This window comes from Mastomys coucha, unplaced genomic scaffold, assembly GCF_008632895.1.
Source record: "Mastomys coucha isolate ucsf_1 unplaced genomic scaffold, UCSF_Mcou_1 pScaffold11, whole genome shotgun sequence".
NCBI lineage: Eukaryota > Metazoa > Chordata > Mammalia > Rodentia > Muridae > Mastomys > Mastomys coucha.
In genome coordinates, this window is record NW_022196893.1 from 22601031 (window position 1) to 22617652 (window position 16622).

Below are 16622 nucleotides of genomic sequence, written 5' to 3' on the forward strand. Positions count from 1 at the left end.
CTTTCCCCCCCCCCCATTCCTTCTTTTTAGGTAGGCTCATGTAGCCCAGGCTGGCCTTGAGTTTGTATGAGGCAAGGATGGCCTCAGATTTCTTTGTTTCCTGTGCTGCCCTGGCTTTCAGAATACCCCTTTTAACTTTAGAGGTCCGGACTATTAACTCGTTCTGACCATGAATACCATTTAAAGGCTGTTTGTTTCTTCCAACCTTTGTTTCACTGACTGTGCTGCGAGTTCCATCCTTGAGAGCAGAGAGCTGAATCAGAGCTCCAGGATCCCTGCCTGCCTGCAAACTCAAAACAGCCAAGAGGCCTTTTGGCAACCAGAGCTCCGGATAACTAGCAAGCAAACAACTTTTACTCCCAAAGCCCATGTAGCTGGCCGATTTTGATAATTAAATGCTTCATTCTTTGGGGAGAAAATTACTCCTCTTCCTATAGGGGGAACTCTTAAAAGAAACTGCTTTCCTGAGAGGGGCCAACTGGGCGGTGTCCTCCTTTCCCAACGCCCCATAGCTATTCTTAGATCGTGAACGCGCGGTGGCGGCTTTCGCTTCCCGCCCCCCCTCCGGCGGAGTTCCCAGCGGTGCGATGAGGCTAGGCAGGCCGGGCTGAGACTGGGCAGGGGCGGTCGCCGTCGCCGTCTGGGTGCGGCCGGGGACCGAGGGCTGGGCCTGCTGCCGGAGGCGGCCGAGCAGCTCCGAGAGCAGGAGCCTTCCCAGCTCGCCGCAGTCCCCGCTGGCTGCACCATGGCCTGTCAGGGCTGCAAAGAGGAAGAGGAGGAGGAGGTTCTGAAGAAGTTGATAGTCAGGCTGAATAATGTCCAGGAAGGCAAGCAGATCGAGACCTTGCTTCAGCTCCTGGAGGACATGCTGGTGTTCACCTACTCCGATCGCGGTAGTGCCTGCAGCCCCTCCCTCCTCTGCAAACTTTATCCTGCACTTGAGTGTTAATCTTGGACACCCCACTCCCTTCCTTCAGGGAGCTGAGGTCCCGGAAAGATCGAAAGGATGCTGTAGGTTGTAACTTTGTTTTCATTCCCCATTTGCCCTCTTCTTTTCCAGCCTCCAAGTTATTTGAAGGTAAAAATTTCCACGTGCCTCTCTTGATTGTCCTGGACTCCTACATGAGAGTCGCCAGTGTGCAGCAGGTAAGCGGGCCTTCCCTTCTGTTCCAAAGACCCTTCTATGACAGGCCTTATGTCCCCCGGGTTCTTAAAATTTGCTTTAAAAGGGAAAATCTTGTCAATTGTTAGCAGTGAGAAAGCAACTTTATTAACTGACATTATCGGGGTGGGGGTAGCGGCAAAATGAAAACAGTTCTCTTATTGGCAAGGTGAGCTCATTAACCTTTCAAACTATTCTAAGAATGCTCCATAATATACAGTGAGTTTCTGAAAGAGCGGTGCGGTGAATATTTCCAGCAAGGGAGGGTAATTAAAAACAGTAATAAAACAGTCAAGTAAACGGCAAACTTTCATAAGGTCAGCTTGCTTTTATACTTTTAATTTATTAGACACGTTTCAAGGATTTTTTTCCTGCAGTGTACCACCCACTATCTAAAGAAAGTGAGGTTCCCGAATGCATGCCCCACCTCCCACGCCGTGTTTACATTTCTACTTTGCTGCTGTTGTCATTCCAAGTGGATACAAAAGTCTAACTTCTGGATCTGTGTCACAGGAAGTCCAGAAGTAGGCTATGTAATTAAACGTGATTTTTAGAGCAGACTCAGATAAGTAAGAATGACTTTGAGTCAGGACAGAATTACTTCTGAAGGTGCTAACTTCCTTTAGAGTTTTGTGATTTGGGGAATTGAAATCTGAAATCAGTTTTGTCATCCAAATACTGAGACTTACTTGTAGGAGAACGCTGGAGGTATGGGGAGAATATTCCTTCATATTCATTCTAGTGACTAGACTTATCTCAGTCTCCAAATTCTCTCCTCCTCCTCCTCCTCCTCCTCCTCCTCCTCCTCCTCCTCCTCCCCCTCCTCCCCCTCTTTCTCTCTCTGTTTCCACCCCCCCCAGGTTCTCACAGTATAGCCCAGACTGCTTGGAACTTGCCCTCTTCCCGCCACTGGCTCCCCAGTGCTATGATTACAGGTATATGCCACCATACCTGGCTCTAATTTTCTTTTAGAAAAGCAATAATTTTATCTGCAGTAAATATTTTTATTTTTCCAATTGTGAAATTTTCCTCTCCAACTAGTGATTTTCAGGTTATTATCGAATAAAATCAAGAGGAAGATGGAAGTATGATAAAGATACTGTTCTTTTTAGCACCAAAAGTCTGAATTTTACCCATGGAATATGAATCATTTGGAAGGTGCTTTCTGCTCTCCACCTACATCATCCTTCTTGCTTCCTATTCAAAAGTGTCTAATTCTGGCTGCCTGCACTGCCAAGGCTTCTACTTGGTAGACTCATGCCTGGTTGGCACCACTGGGAAAAACTGAGCCCTGACTTTCAGTCAACTGAACACAGAAGGGAGTGGTAGACCTGAGAACTCGGGAGAATCTGTAACATATATCCACTGCTTAATTCTTTCTCCTTTCTTCTCTTCCTGTGTGTCTGTCTGTCTTTGCTCTGTCTTTCTCCTCCTTCTTTGTCTGTGTTGAGAATCAAGATCTGCGACTTTAAATATGCTAATGAAATTATTTTGATTACTACCCTATAACCCCACTCTAATGTTTTCCTCCCTGTCCCCCACCACTGCCCCCTTTTCATCCCCCCTTATCTGTTTCTACTCTACTCCCTTTTACTTCATTTTCCTCTTCCTCCTCCTTGTCTTCCTCCCCCTCCCCCCTCCTCCTCCTCCTCCTCCTTCTCCTCCTTCTCCTCCTCCTCCTCCCCCTCCATTTTCTCCTTCTTCTTTCCACCCTCCCCCTCCTTCTCTGTATTTTTGGTGCTGGGAATTATACACACAGCTTTGCCTGTACTGGACAAGCTGTCTACCAGTAAGCTACCCAGCCAACTGAGACGGTCTGATTTTAGAAAATGCCCAAATGTGGGCACACTTAGCAGCAGCGGTTAAGATGTTACCAGCTTGTGTAGTCAGCAGCTGCAAAGCCTATTGGGAAGGGGCAGCCTCTGGGTTGATAACTTAGCAGAATAAAGTCACTCTGTGACTTTATTTTACTCTCTGTGTTTTATATGTGCCTATTTGCGAGGGCTTTATGCATAGTATGTCAGTTGGTTCTTACTGGAATTTCATTGCCCTTGAAGAAAGTTGAGCAAAGTCTTTCCTTCATATTGATTTAGTTAGAATAAGTAGTCCCTGTGGGTGCTTGTAATAAAGCTAGGGCTCAAATTTGTGTGTGCCTTCAAAATCTCCATCAGCTAGTTCTGGGCTTACTAAGATTTTTGTGGGAGCAAGCCAAAGTCCAATGGTTTGGAACAAATACTGTGAGCAGATACAATGGCTAGATTGCCATTGGTCTTATCATAGGGTTTTAGAAAGGATTCTTTCTCTACTGAGATTTTCAACACTCTACTTGAAACTAGTATCTTCTTTGAAATCTCTTCATATAATTGTTCTAAGTAGGATGAGCATCTTTCCTTATTTCTTGCAATCCAGTTAGCTGGAAATACCAAATGAGAATGTCTTGGTGAAGGTAAGGAGCTTGGTGAGTTTCTTTTCACACATGTACGTTAATGTTTCTTGTTAGGGTCATCCAACATGACATTTGGGACTCTGAGTTTTTATACTTTGTTTTATCTATGTTTCTTTACAAATGCAGATCTCATAGGGCCGCTCTCAAGCTCTCCCTCTGCACTGTTAGTCATTTTATCTTGCTATTCAATTTTACTTCTCTTTTTTCGTATAGCTCCATCCTTTGAAGAATGAGATCAAAATAAACTAAATGACTTAAATGTTCTTCCACCTCTTGTTTTTTTTTTTTTTCTACACCCTTTATGAATGCGATGCTTGAGTTTTAGATCGCCATTGTCATAGAGGACAGCAGCCTGGTCTGTAATGACTTCAGGGTTAAAGCTTTCTCTCTTTGAAAGATAACTTCCTAATTGAAAGAGTAATGCTTTGGTTGTTAGGCCTGCTTTGCTGCTGAAAGTTTCACTTAGTCACTGAAGCTCCACTCATTGATTACAGGCTTAGCTGCTAGAATGGATCTTTTTTTTTTTGCCAAGCAGTTATTGATGCTGTAGCGTTAGCAACCTGAGCAAAGCAGGTTTTCTCAGTGAGTCAGCCCATACAGGTATGGACATGAGTTTAGCATCTTATAATAATGTTTCCCCACTAGCAGCTCACCAGAATGTGACTTTTTTAAATGCCGGGCGGGGGGGGGGGGGGGGGGGGGAGGCTTCATGTAGTAGTTTCTTAAAATCCCAGGAACAGTTGCTTTTTATGACAACTGGGTTCTCAATGTCTGTTCTGCTTACATGGAGGAGGGTATCCAACTTAAATGTCAGTAAAAAGTGACTGTAGGATATTTCTGTCATTTTTAAAGAAAATAAAAATTATTTGAGCAGAAGTAGTGGCAGAATGAGACAATTCATGCTTATTTAAAAAAAATTGCATAGTAAAGAGACCTTAGAGTGAACAATGCTCTAAAAAGAAGAAACTGTGGATAGACTATACAGATTTTTATCTTTGTGAGATGCCTTCTATCTGCTCATGCAAACATACAAATATGTGCCACTGTCTCAATGTCAAATGAATATAAATTTCCTGCCTTGCAACTGGCTCTTTGTATCTTTTATCTTCACCCTTCTCTCCAACCTTCTCTAGCTTCCATCTTCTCCCCTGTACACAATTATTGCCCTTAGTACCTGGATCATCTTATAGCTCAGGAATTTTGATGTGTGGCTGGAGTCTTACATTTTATCAGTCTCATAGTTAATCTTACTTCCAGGATTTATATCGCTTTAATACTTGTCTTGAGTCTCTCTCACCCACCCTTTCATTAATTGTGCATGCTACCTTGACTCCATATTTTCTGTTTACTTTCCTGGACTTGTCAAGTATGGTTCTTTAACCCACAGGGAGAGTGGGAGGTACTTAGATTTGCAGAGGCAGGGAGAAGAGTGGGTTAACCTTTGAGTTGGAATGGGAATTGGTATCTCTCCCCCACCCCAGGGAATGGTTTGTGGATGATGAAATCATGTATAATGGTCTGAGTAAAGATATATTTTTTTTTTAATGGGGGCTGAAGTGATGACTTAGTCATTAAGAACACTTGTTGCTCTTTCAGAGGACCCTGGTTTGGTTCCTAACACCTGTAGGGTGGTTTTCCTCCATATTAATTCCCTTACCAGTGCATACTTGTTAGTTTTTGTCGACTTGACACAAACTAGAGACCCTGGGAAGAGGGAACCTTAACTGAGGAATTCCCTCCGTCAAACTGGCCTGTGGACAAGTCTAGGGGAAATTCTCTTGAGTAAGGATTGTGGGAGGGCCCAGTGCACTATGAAGCAATGCTTTCCTTAGGAAAGGCAGTTATCAACTCTATAAGAAAACAAACTGGGCAAGCCTGTAAAAGCATCTCTCCAGTCTCCGGTTCAGTTCCTGCCTCCGGGTTGTTGTTGAGTATTTGCCTCAGCTTCCCCGATGGCAGATTGTAAGCTGTAAGAGGAAGCCTTCCTTTCCTTCCTGAGTTGCCCTTTCTTTACTCTGTTTTTCACAGCCTCAGAGTAGCTAACTAGAGTAAGGGAGATCTGACATCTTCTGGCCTTCAGGCACAAAGGCAGCATATATGCACACATGCAGGCAGAACATCCAAACATATAAAACCAACAAATATTTTTTAAAAACATGTATGTAAACTGCATTGACAACTCATATATGTCATGCACACATGTGGATATCTATTTTGTATTCATTCAAAATTGCCATAGTACTTTTGTGTTTCACTTGTGTGCGCTTTTACAGCAATGTTTAGTCAAAGTACACACCTTACTCTCATTTCTGGGAAAGCATTTTAGGGTTTTGTCTTGGCTTAAAGTGATTATTTAAAAATGATATAATGATATGTTCCACTAAAAACAGAGTCATGATTGGCATATCTATTAAAATGTGGGTATAGGGCTGGTGACATGGCTCCTTTGGTAGAGTGCTTGTGTATCGTGCCCTGGATTCAATAACACTTATCGTCATCATATAAACTGGATGTGTTAGTAAATGATTGTAATTCCAATATTTTACATGTGGAGAAAGAAGGATCAGGTCAAGCTCATTCTTGGCTACCAAGTTTAAGGCTAGTCTGGGTCCATATGAAACATTATCTTTCAAAGGAAAAGGCAAATATTTACCTTTCTTATTTTCAGGCGGGGTGGTCACTTCTGTGCAAATTAATAGAAGTCTGTCCAGGAACCTTGCAAAGCTTAATAGGACCCCAGGATATTGGAAATGATTGGGAAGTCCTTGGTATTCACCGGTAAGTATGATAGATATGTGAAGACAAACTGCATTGAAAAATTATATGTGATATTATTGGTCATCCAAAAACCATTCTGGAAAATTCCTTCAAAGCTGATATTTTTTTTCTTACACCAATGATTTAAACTTACAGAGATCTTCAAACTTCATTTGTGAACTAGAAAACTAAAATTGATAGTAAAGGACCAGGTGAGATGATTTTATTAACACAGATATACAGTCATATAAATTGTTAAGTTGTAGATTTTTGAGTACCACTTAAGACAAAGCCAAACAAGCTTTTTACTATTAATAGTGGAACTGATATAATCTGTAAAAGCCTTGGCAACCAAGAAGTTAGCTCTGTAACCGCTCGTTTCAAAGTTAATCTCTACTGTCTTCTTGTGCAATTTGCATGTATCTGTGTATGCTAATGTCAGTGAGCAGAGACTGTGGCTTTCAGAAGGAATAGGAAAGAGGAAATTTATTCTCTCTCGGCCACTGCAGCCTAGTCTAGGTGACTATTGGCCAGTCATATGGTTGCAGCTTTCAGCATAATGTCTTTAATAAGACCACATTTATAGCCATAATTAGGTAAGACATTTGACAAAAAATTATTCTAGGAAAATTCTCAAAAATGAAAATTGTTTCTGGACATTCATCAAAGTATCTTCTTTAATAATTTAGGAAATCTCGTTATAAGGATAACTTATCCCCAATGCTACTTTGCTTGAAAAAAATAGGTTTTATGAAAAAAATGAATTCTATTATATTTATGATAAAATGTGTATGTTGTACAAAGGTGTGTCTGTTCTGAAGTGAGTTACTATAGGCCCCAGTGTCTACAAGTTTCTCTACTTCTAATATGTGGGTGTTACTAGCTTTTTCATTTCTGCCATCTCAAGAGTATGGTTTGAGAAACAAGACAGCCATTTTAAAAGTGATTTTTGAAATTCCCTCTGTCAGTTCTGTAATATTCAGTGAGGATTTACCCACTCTAGGCTTGTAATTAGTCATTCTGATTTTATTTGATTTCCCTTAGGGTTGTTTGAGACTTTCCAATATTTTCTCAAGTTTAGTTAATCTACGATATAAGAGTGCTGCAAAACTTGCTTCCTTGTATTCCAGAACAATCCAAGTGTTTGGGGGGTGATTATGAAACATGCTTCAGAGTCACTTATGTATTCTCTTGCTTACCTGCTGCTCACTCCAGCCCATCCTCCATCTCCATTTGTTGTCTCTACTCCAGTCCTAAGTCAGATCTCCATCTTTGAGATGGGAGAAACCCTGGTATCTATAGTAGAACACTGTTGCAAAGATTGTGTAAGACATTTTCCTTTGTTGCCAAACTTTTCTCCTCCAAAGGTGATGGATATCAAAGAGAATGTCTTTGGTAGTAGTAATGTGAAGGATTCAGAATGCGCTTACTGCCTTAGTTGGCGCCGTGAACCTGGGAGAGCAGGGGCTAAGAATGAGGCAGATTAAAGACTCATGCAATAGCCAAATTTATTCAGAGCATCAGACAGTTTATACTCCTAGGGGTTAGGAAGAGTCATATGAGTAAAGTATATAGTCAACCACAAGGATAAGCTGCACAGAGGCATATGAACAAATAACAATAGCCAGTTGCGATGAATAATTTGAAGTGAATTTGCTCTTATCTAATACAAAAAGCACATTCTAAGACTGATTCCATGTTTTTGAAGATGTTGAGATCCCAAGACTCTTGTCCTGTTTTCTTGGACTTGTCTCACAAGTACTCAGAATTCCCCTTGCACGACTCCATTCTTGGACTGTGTTCTGACAGAATGGAACAGTGAGGGTTAGGGCTAGAGTAGGAAGGTGGCTAGGTGGGAGGGTATCAACAGTCCTTCACTAGGATGTCACTGTTCATCCTTTGCTAGGATGCCAAAGGACATGTTCCTTGAGTATAAAAGAGACTGTGGATGACACCAGCTCTGTCTTCTTCCAACAATAGAAAACCAAACACCACCAGGCAGGAAACAGTTAAGGGTTACATTTGGAACTGCTAACACAGGAGTTAAAGTCTAGTGAATTTGGGAGCAAAGTCTATGGTTATGGGACTTCATTATATAGAATAGAAAATTTCTTTATCAAAGATAGCAGCAAGTAAAAGTTTTAATATGTAAGTGGATCCTTAAGGTCATATACAAGTGAGCTCCTGTATTCAATATTCCTGCATGTTAATATAGCAACACATGTGACATGTAATTCATAAACTCTTGTCACATCTGTAATGAAGGCATCTCTTCTGGATGTGGATGCTCTTCATGGTGCTTTGCGTGTGGTGCTAGGCAACAGGGTTAATGACTGAGTTAGAACATTTCCTGAAATACAGGCAGAACTTACGGCTTTTCTATTGAGACAGAATTATATTTCCTCTCAAGTCTCTTAAGCTTTCTTGTGTTATGGGTCAATCCACAGGTCACATGTATAGTAGGCAAGCACTCTGTCCCTGAGCTGCACACAACAATAAAGGTTTGGGTTACTCTTTCTGTTTCCCTCAACTTTTACTGATATATAGTTGTTAATTAGAGAAATCTATATATTGAATGTATCCAACTTGTTAATTTGACACATGGAATCATGCGAAGTATTTGCCTCAGTTGAACCAAATAGTATTCCTGGTCATTCGATTTATTTATTTACATTTGTTCTGCTGCTAGAGATAGAACCTGAGGCTTTGGGCATGCTGGGCAAGTGCTCTGCCCCTGAGCTGCACCCCAAGCCAGGCTGTTAATTTTATAAGCTTGGTTTAAGTCTGTACCAAGAGGAAATGCATCACATGAGCTTTGCTAAGCAGAACAAAACACAGTAAATGTAAGGGTGAGTGAAAAAGTACCTAAATATTGTTTTAGGTGTTACGGAAAGTCTGAGTCCAAAATTTCATTAAAAACAATTGCATTTACTTTGCCATGGTTGTGCACATCTATAATCCCAACACTAGAGAGGCAGAGGCAGTTGGATCTCTATGAATTCATAGCTACCCTGAGCAGTATAGTGAGCTTCATGCTAGCCAGGGCTTCATTAGAAGAACCCATGCATTTATTTATTGATGGAGTGATTTTGTATGTCCATATACATGCATGCATGTAGGGGGTGGGCACATACATGCCAGGATACACGTATGGGAGTCGGAGGACAGCTTGTGGAAATCTGTTCTGGGCTCTCAGGGCTTGACCTGAGGTTGTCAGGCGAGGTAGCACGTGCCTTCCCTAGTGGGGCATCTCCTTCACTTTTCTGTATAACTTTTATTGTCATGTGATTTTTTTTTTTATTCCAGGCTGATTCTTAAAATGTTAACTGTTCATCATGCCAATGTAAACCTGTCAATAGTTGGACTAAAAGCCTTAGATCTACTCCTAGATTCAGGTAGGTGACGATGGGAAATGCTTATTGTTAACAATTGTCAGGGTCAGAGTACAAACTAAATACCAATGATATCTAGAGTGTCTATGCCTGCCTTTGCCCGTGCCTCCTGTTTCTCTCACATCTCATTCAGCACTTTGGTTCTAAATGTTGCTTGTGTGTCTCTCCACTGTTCTTATTTCTAGTTCCTTAGTGGCTTCTAAAATCTGCTCCCATAATTCACTTTCCTGGTAGCTTTCTCAGTGCAAACCCTCAAAGTCTTTTCTGTGTTTGTCTTTGATAAAGCATGCAGCATTCCTTCTTGAGTGCTTGGTAGATTCTCACTTGGTGTGGAACATCCTTTACATGCTTTTGAAACTCCTTTCACCTCAGATAGGCATTTTCTTTATCTTTCTGGGTGAGATGATGAGCAAACTGATGAGCAGAGAGGTGGCTGAGGCCACCTCGTAACACTATCAGGGTCTGACTCCACACATCAGGCTCTCTGCCTAAGGTGATGTCTGCTGAGAGGCTAAGAGACCCAAGCCAAGACTTTGAGATGGTGTAATAGTTATGGTCATTGCCATAACAGACAGCTGTGCTTGTCAAGAAAACATACCCCAAAGGACTGGGAGTTTTGTTCAATGAAGGGGTGGTCGTTTTGAGGTCAAGAGAATTTTGTGTGCAGAGCTACTGAAACCTGAGAAACTGGAAGGGAGGCTGCACAGGTGGGTGGGAGACATCCATGTACTAATTGTTCCTGCTAATAAAGACTCTCTGGAGAAAAGCAGCAAGAAAGAATGTAAGGCCCAGGGCACAGAGGGCAGGAAACAGGAGACTCCTAAAGAGCATTTAATTCAATTATTTAATGGCATGCACTGACTAGTTTCAACTCTCATGCTTAGGAACGTCACAGTTGTCCTTGGTTCATTTCTCCTTTGTCACAAGCAAACACTCACTCCAGAGGCCCTTCTGCTGTGGTTGAAATTGTGTTGCCCATTGTCGCAGCAAGTAGCTCTACTTGAACATTTGAAGTATGAAAAGATGGATTTTGATTTTATTTAATTTTTTGTAGATTTAAATTTGAATCTAAATAGACACATTGTGGCTAGGGAATGGAGCTGCCCAGGCAGATGGGCTAATGCATTTAAAGAAATAATTGAAGTTTAGTGAGAGAACTACTATACTACAAATCGAATGATACTCACCCCAAAGGGATAGCAGTCAAATTTCCCTGTGTGAGTTACAAGTGTTGTTTGTGAGCTGTGTAGAGTTGTTTGCATGCCCTTTTACTTTTGAGACAGGGTCACACTTCATGTAGGACAGGTTGGACTTGAACTCTCTATGTGGCCCAGGCTTGTTAAAACTCACCATCTTCATCTCAACACTCTACATCCCAAGTGCAGGGATTACCCCTGTCCACCACTCCACCTGGCTGACCTGCTTAACTTTGATCCAGCTTGGCTCCTATTAACTACTAATTGAACACTAGACAAAGTCACTGGCTTTATGTAACCTCTCTGTTTCTCAGTATTTATCTTTAAAATTGGGCTTGAACCTGTCTTATGAGGTTCTATTGTTGATTAAACATGTTATAATGAAGTGAAATAACTAGTGATGAACACATTTGTATTACAGAAACATTCACTATGAGGCTAGGAGTTTAGCTTAGTTAGTAGAGTTCTTACTCAGGATGTATGAGATTCTGGGTTTAGTCTGCAATACCACACACACACACACACACACACACACACACACACACAAAAAAAAAAAAAAAACCTGGCTAAAATCTGTTTACTGCTACCATCCTTGTTCCATGACAGTTACTTTTGTTGATGGAATGGATGTTACTGGTGGAACATCTTAAGTGTGGTAGGAAAGTTCACAGAGCAATTGGAGGAAGGCTTTAAAAATAGCCACAGATGTAGGCTTGAGTCGGCCTTGTGCTCAGGACACTAGGATAGCTGATTTTGTAAAGAATCTTCTTTAGTGTACTTAAGAGGAACAGAAGAGCTTAGAAGATTCCACCAAGGGACATCCAGGATCACATCTGAATTTTAGAAATACACTTCACGGAGTGAATTGTCAAGAGTTGGATAGACGTTTAGAATAAGCAGAGAAATTAAGTGAATATTTCTGCATTCTAGGAGAGATGGGAAGAGGCCCTGATTAGGATAAGAATAATTCTCTGAATAAGAATTAGCTTATACAGAGAGAGCTTTGGAATATTTAAGAGCTAACACTTGAACAGCTTGGATCTTAATGAGATGAATTGGCTCATTGGTTAGACAAAATGGAAGAGAGAGGGAGTTTGGAATGATGATGACTGGGAAATTTCTCTTGGGCGGTTGTTAGATGATGGTCTCATTGATGAAGAATAGGAGCAAAGGGAGGCTCAGATCAGGGTACCCACAGAATATTTAAATGGTAGTGCTCAATAGGCAGATAGGAGTTCATTTCCAGAGCATAAGAAAGGAGGCTTGGATTTTTGTGAGTGGTGTGTGTTCATGTGTGTTCATGCATGTGTGAGTGATATGTGTGTGTGTGGGTGCATGTGTATATGTGTGGGTGCTTATGTGTGTGTGTACATGTGTATGTGTGTGTGTGTGTGTGTGTATGTGTGTGTGTATGTGTAGTGCCAAAAAGAAGTAAATTGACTGGTGATTTATCTCTCTTGTACAGAATTTTATAGGGATAACTTTTGGGAAAATGAAGTGCTCTATCAAAAATAAAAGTCCACATAACATTCATAACCCTCATGCAAAACTAATATGTCAACTGCTAAAAAAATATTTATTACAGTACATTGTTTTCTTCAAATTAGGTAAAATCACCTTGCTGATACTGGATGAAGAATGTGATATTTTCTTGTTAATTTTTGATGCCATGCACAGATATTCAGCTAATGATGAAGTCCAGAAACTCGGATGCAAAGCTTTACATGTGCTGTTTGAGAGAGGTATTAAAAATTGTAGATTCTCTATTCTGAGGCATACCTAGGAAGAATGGCTTGTACTGGGAAGAGTTGAATGTAACTGGTGAGAAAAAATTATGTAAAATCACACTATTGACAGAGCATGATAAAGTTTGTTAGTTTGGTAATGTTGCTTTCTTCTCTGCTCTGAATTTCACTCACAGGTTATACATCATACGGTTGCAGTAGACTTCCATTGTGTAACAAGCCATGAGTTCACTTTGCAAAGTCAATTGTATGTGTGTTAAAAAGGAAAAAAGGAAACTATGAAGTCAAGTACTTAAAATGGGGTTATGATTTTGAATCTTGTCAAACTTGAAATTGTTACATGCTCAGTGTAGAAACTGGGCAATCACACGGTGTCCTTGAGAAACAAAACTGGTGGGCATTTCACAGCAGGCTCAGAAACTGATAACAAATTATTGTGCTGGTTTGAGCTGGTTTTGTCTAGTCCTTTCATTGACCTGATGAGGAAATGGGTTAGAGAATTGAGCAAGTTGACCGAGATTAGCAGCTGGTTAGCACACAGTGGTTGCCACTGGTTTGCAGACTTGGGTCTCTGGTGATCAGGTCTGATGGAGAGTGCTAGGGAGGAGAGAGACCTTCCTCTCTTCCAGGCTGTCCTCTCTGTGTTACAAAAAGGATACAACTTGAAACTTTTTATCTCACAGGACCTGTAACTATGTGTTTCAGTTTGGATAAATCCTTACTCATGAAGGAATGCAATTGCTATGCTCTAGACAGTGCTGTGTCCTTCCAGGGGAGACTGACATAGATTAGCAATTATTAAACAAGAAAATCTTAATTCAAAGATCATTAGTGCTTAGGGTATATGACATATTATATAAATATAAGAAGAAAACAATATATGATTTTTTTCAGGAGTATCAAGTTCTCCAAGATAGTAATTTAGTTAATAAAGTTAATTCTGAAAAGTAAGCTAATAAAGATGGTTATCAGCTGGGTGGTGGTGGCGCACGCCTTTAATCCCAGCACTTGGGAGGCAGAGACAGGCGGATTTCTGAGTTAGAGGCCTGCCTGGTCTACAGTGAGTTCCAGGACAGCCGGAGATACACGGAGAAACCCTGTCTCAAAAAACAAAAAACAAAAAACAAAAAACAAAAATAAAACAAAAAAATAAAGACGGTTGTCAAAAATTAAAAAGGTATTGCAGACACTATACTATATTATTAAATATAAAGATTCCAGGGCATCTATTATTAATTTAAGCAATCTAACCAGTTTCACATTATCTTACCTGGATGTGCTGGTGTGCATTTGAAAACAATTAAGGTTGGTTACAAAGAGCTGCATTTTCTAATATTTTGTTGGCACCATTTTTAACCTAACAGCCTGGGGGGTCTTAAACAGTTTTTCAAGTTCCTGCTTTTAAAAAATATGACTCCAAATGTAGATCAACTCATTCTGATTATAAAAGTGAAGAATGACAGTTTTTGATCTCTCACAGGAAACCATGAAGACAGAGTATTTCAAAGTCCCACCGCTTGCCACTTGCTACAGTTAACAGCTTTTGAATTGACATGCGTAGATGACTTTCCTTTAGTGGTCCACCGTAGGTTCCCAGCTTTTCAAGATCAAAACCACATAAGTAGCAGATGTGCAGCTTGGGTTTCAGGCGGGTCCCCTAACAATTAGTGTGGTGTTGCTTGCCATTGGACCTCCTTCTCATAGCTGGACTGACTTACTGGGCCTCAGTGGAAGAGGATGCACTTAATCCTGCTCTACCTTGATGCCTCAGGACAAGCAAGTACCCAAGGGAGGGCTGCCCCTTCTCTAAGGAGAGGATAGAAGTTAATGGGGGCAGAGACTTGTGAGGGAAAGAAAGGAGGGAAAAGGGCCGTGATTGGAATGTAATGCGAATAAAAAATAATAATGAGGAAAAAAAGTAGGGTCTGGAAAGTTGGCATTTGTTACTCATGCAGAGGATCCAGGTGCAATTCTAGTACCGCACTGTGTTTCTTACAAACACCTATAACTCCAGTTCTAAGGGATCTGCCACCTCTTTGGCCTTCCTTGACTTCTTTGGGATGTGCTATAATACTGACAAGCAGGTACACATAACACACATAAGTTAAAAAACAATAAAATAGACACACCAGTCATAATCAGCAGTCAGTAGTGTAGAATATTCCTCTCTAATGAGTCACCTTCATCATCAGTGACCAACATCACAGTAGCTCATCCCAAAAGCTAATCTTTATCATCAGTGGGTGAGACTCCTCGGTCATTCATCCCAATGGACCACCTTCTGTTATCAAAGAATCATAAAGTACTCCATCTAATACATCATATTTATTGTGCTGATTAGATTGTTGTAGACTCCCCTCCCCCCAAAGAAATTACAAATACTTCCTTTTATTCCCTGAGAATGGTTGGAGCCCTAATACTTTTTCCTCTCATAGATGACATAGCCTGTTGAACACAAAACTATTTTAACATTTTAAACAAATCTAATGTTTCAGATTCTGACGTCATTTTTGCAGAAACGTTTTTCATTTAAGTATACCGCGTTTGTAAATTCTTGTGCTTATAAATGTATTTTGGATATCATGTCACTTTAAAGCATGTCCCTGTGTTTTTTTTTTTTTTTCCCTTCCTGGTTTAGTTTCCGAGGAACAACTGACTGAGTTTGTTGAGAACAAAGATTACATGATACTGCTGAGTACATTCAGCAGCTTCAGAAGGGATGAGGAGATTGTGCACCATGTTCTCTGCTGCTTGCATTCCCTAGCAGTTACCTGTGAGTACCCTCTCAGCACGATTTCTGCTTTGCATGTGGAGACCTGCGAAGTGTCGCTTTTCTAAATGTATTCTAATTTTTAATTTTTTTTTATTTTTGTGGAGTCCAGTCGATGCTAAATGTCTTCACTCACTGGTTCACTTTGATTAATTTGGATTTGCTCAGACTATGCTGCATGCATTTCTAGGATTAGCGCAGGAGGAATGGTAACAGAAAGCATACAGGCACACCTTGCCAATTCTGAGCTCACACTGTGATAGCAAAGACAGACAGGACCCGAGATGGAGCACCATAGACAGAAATTCCCGTGGCCATGAGAGCAAACAGAGAGCAAGGCCAGGGTGCTTAAGAGTCTTCAGTGTTGGGAACTTGGTATTCAGGAATGTGTGCAATATAGTTGAATACAGGGACTTAGTTAGGAGCTGGACATTAAGACCATAATGGTGAGGTGCAGCTGGGCCCGTAGCTAAGCCTGAAATCTCAGCTACTTGGGAGGCTGCATTCAAGGCTCGCCTTGAACACATCTCACAATAAATAAAATAAAATTGGATGTACAGCTTATTGGCCAAGTGCTTGCCTTGCATGGCACCTTAAGGTCAATCCACACTACTAAAACAACAAATCAAAACACAGAAAGATGTGGAGTGGATGATTGGCAAGCCACTCAGCAGATTTGGGTTTTATGAATGTGTGTGGCATGTGTGTTTAATGTGTGCGAGGGTGTGTGCTAGTGTGTGGTGTGTGAATGCGTATGTGTGTGCATGTTTACCAGTGTGTGTGTGTGTATGTGTGTGTGTGTATGTGAATGTGTGCATGTATGCTTGCCAGTATAGTCTCTGTGTACATGCATGTGTGTGTATGCATGTTCATGCCATCTGGGTGTTTGTGCATATGAGCTAGCATGTGTATGTAAATGGTACATGAGTGTGTTCATGTTGTGAGCATATATGTGTGTGTACCTGTATGTATAAATGTGAATGTATGTGTGTGAGTTGATACATGCATGATTGTGTGAGTATGAGTGTTTCTTGTGTGTACATGAATGTGTGTGTAAATGTGCACGTGTTTGTCCACAGATGCTAATGTGTGTGTGTGTGTGTGTGTGTGTATGTGTGTGTATGTGTGTGTGTGTGTGTATGTGTGTGTGTGTA

General features: G+C 40.9%; 1 protein-coding gene across 1 annotated transcript in view; it reads left to right on the forward strand.

Annotated features, from left to right (window-relative positions):
* The first annotated feature begins 532 nt into the window (after nucleotides 1-532).
* The window catches only part of Lrrk2 (leucine rich repeat kinase 2), a 143195-nt gene continuing 127105 nt past the window's right edge, over nucleotides 533-16622 (forward strand). Inside the window, exons 1-6 of the mRNA XM_031353252.1 lie at nucleotides 533-893; nucleotides 1061-1146; nucleotides 6277-6386; nucleotides 9672-9760; nucleotides 12561-12695; nucleotides 15337-15471. Coding sequence (XP_031209112.1) covers nucleotides 746-893; nucleotides 1061-1146; nucleotides 6277-6386; nucleotides 9672-9760; nucleotides 12561-12695; nucleotides 15337-15471 — 703 coding nt within the window. The 5' untranslated portion in view covers nucleotides 533-745. The remainder of the gene's footprint in view (nucleotides 894-1060; nucleotides 1147-6276; nucleotides 6387-9671; nucleotides 9761-12560; nucleotides 12696-15336; nucleotides 15472-16622) is intronic.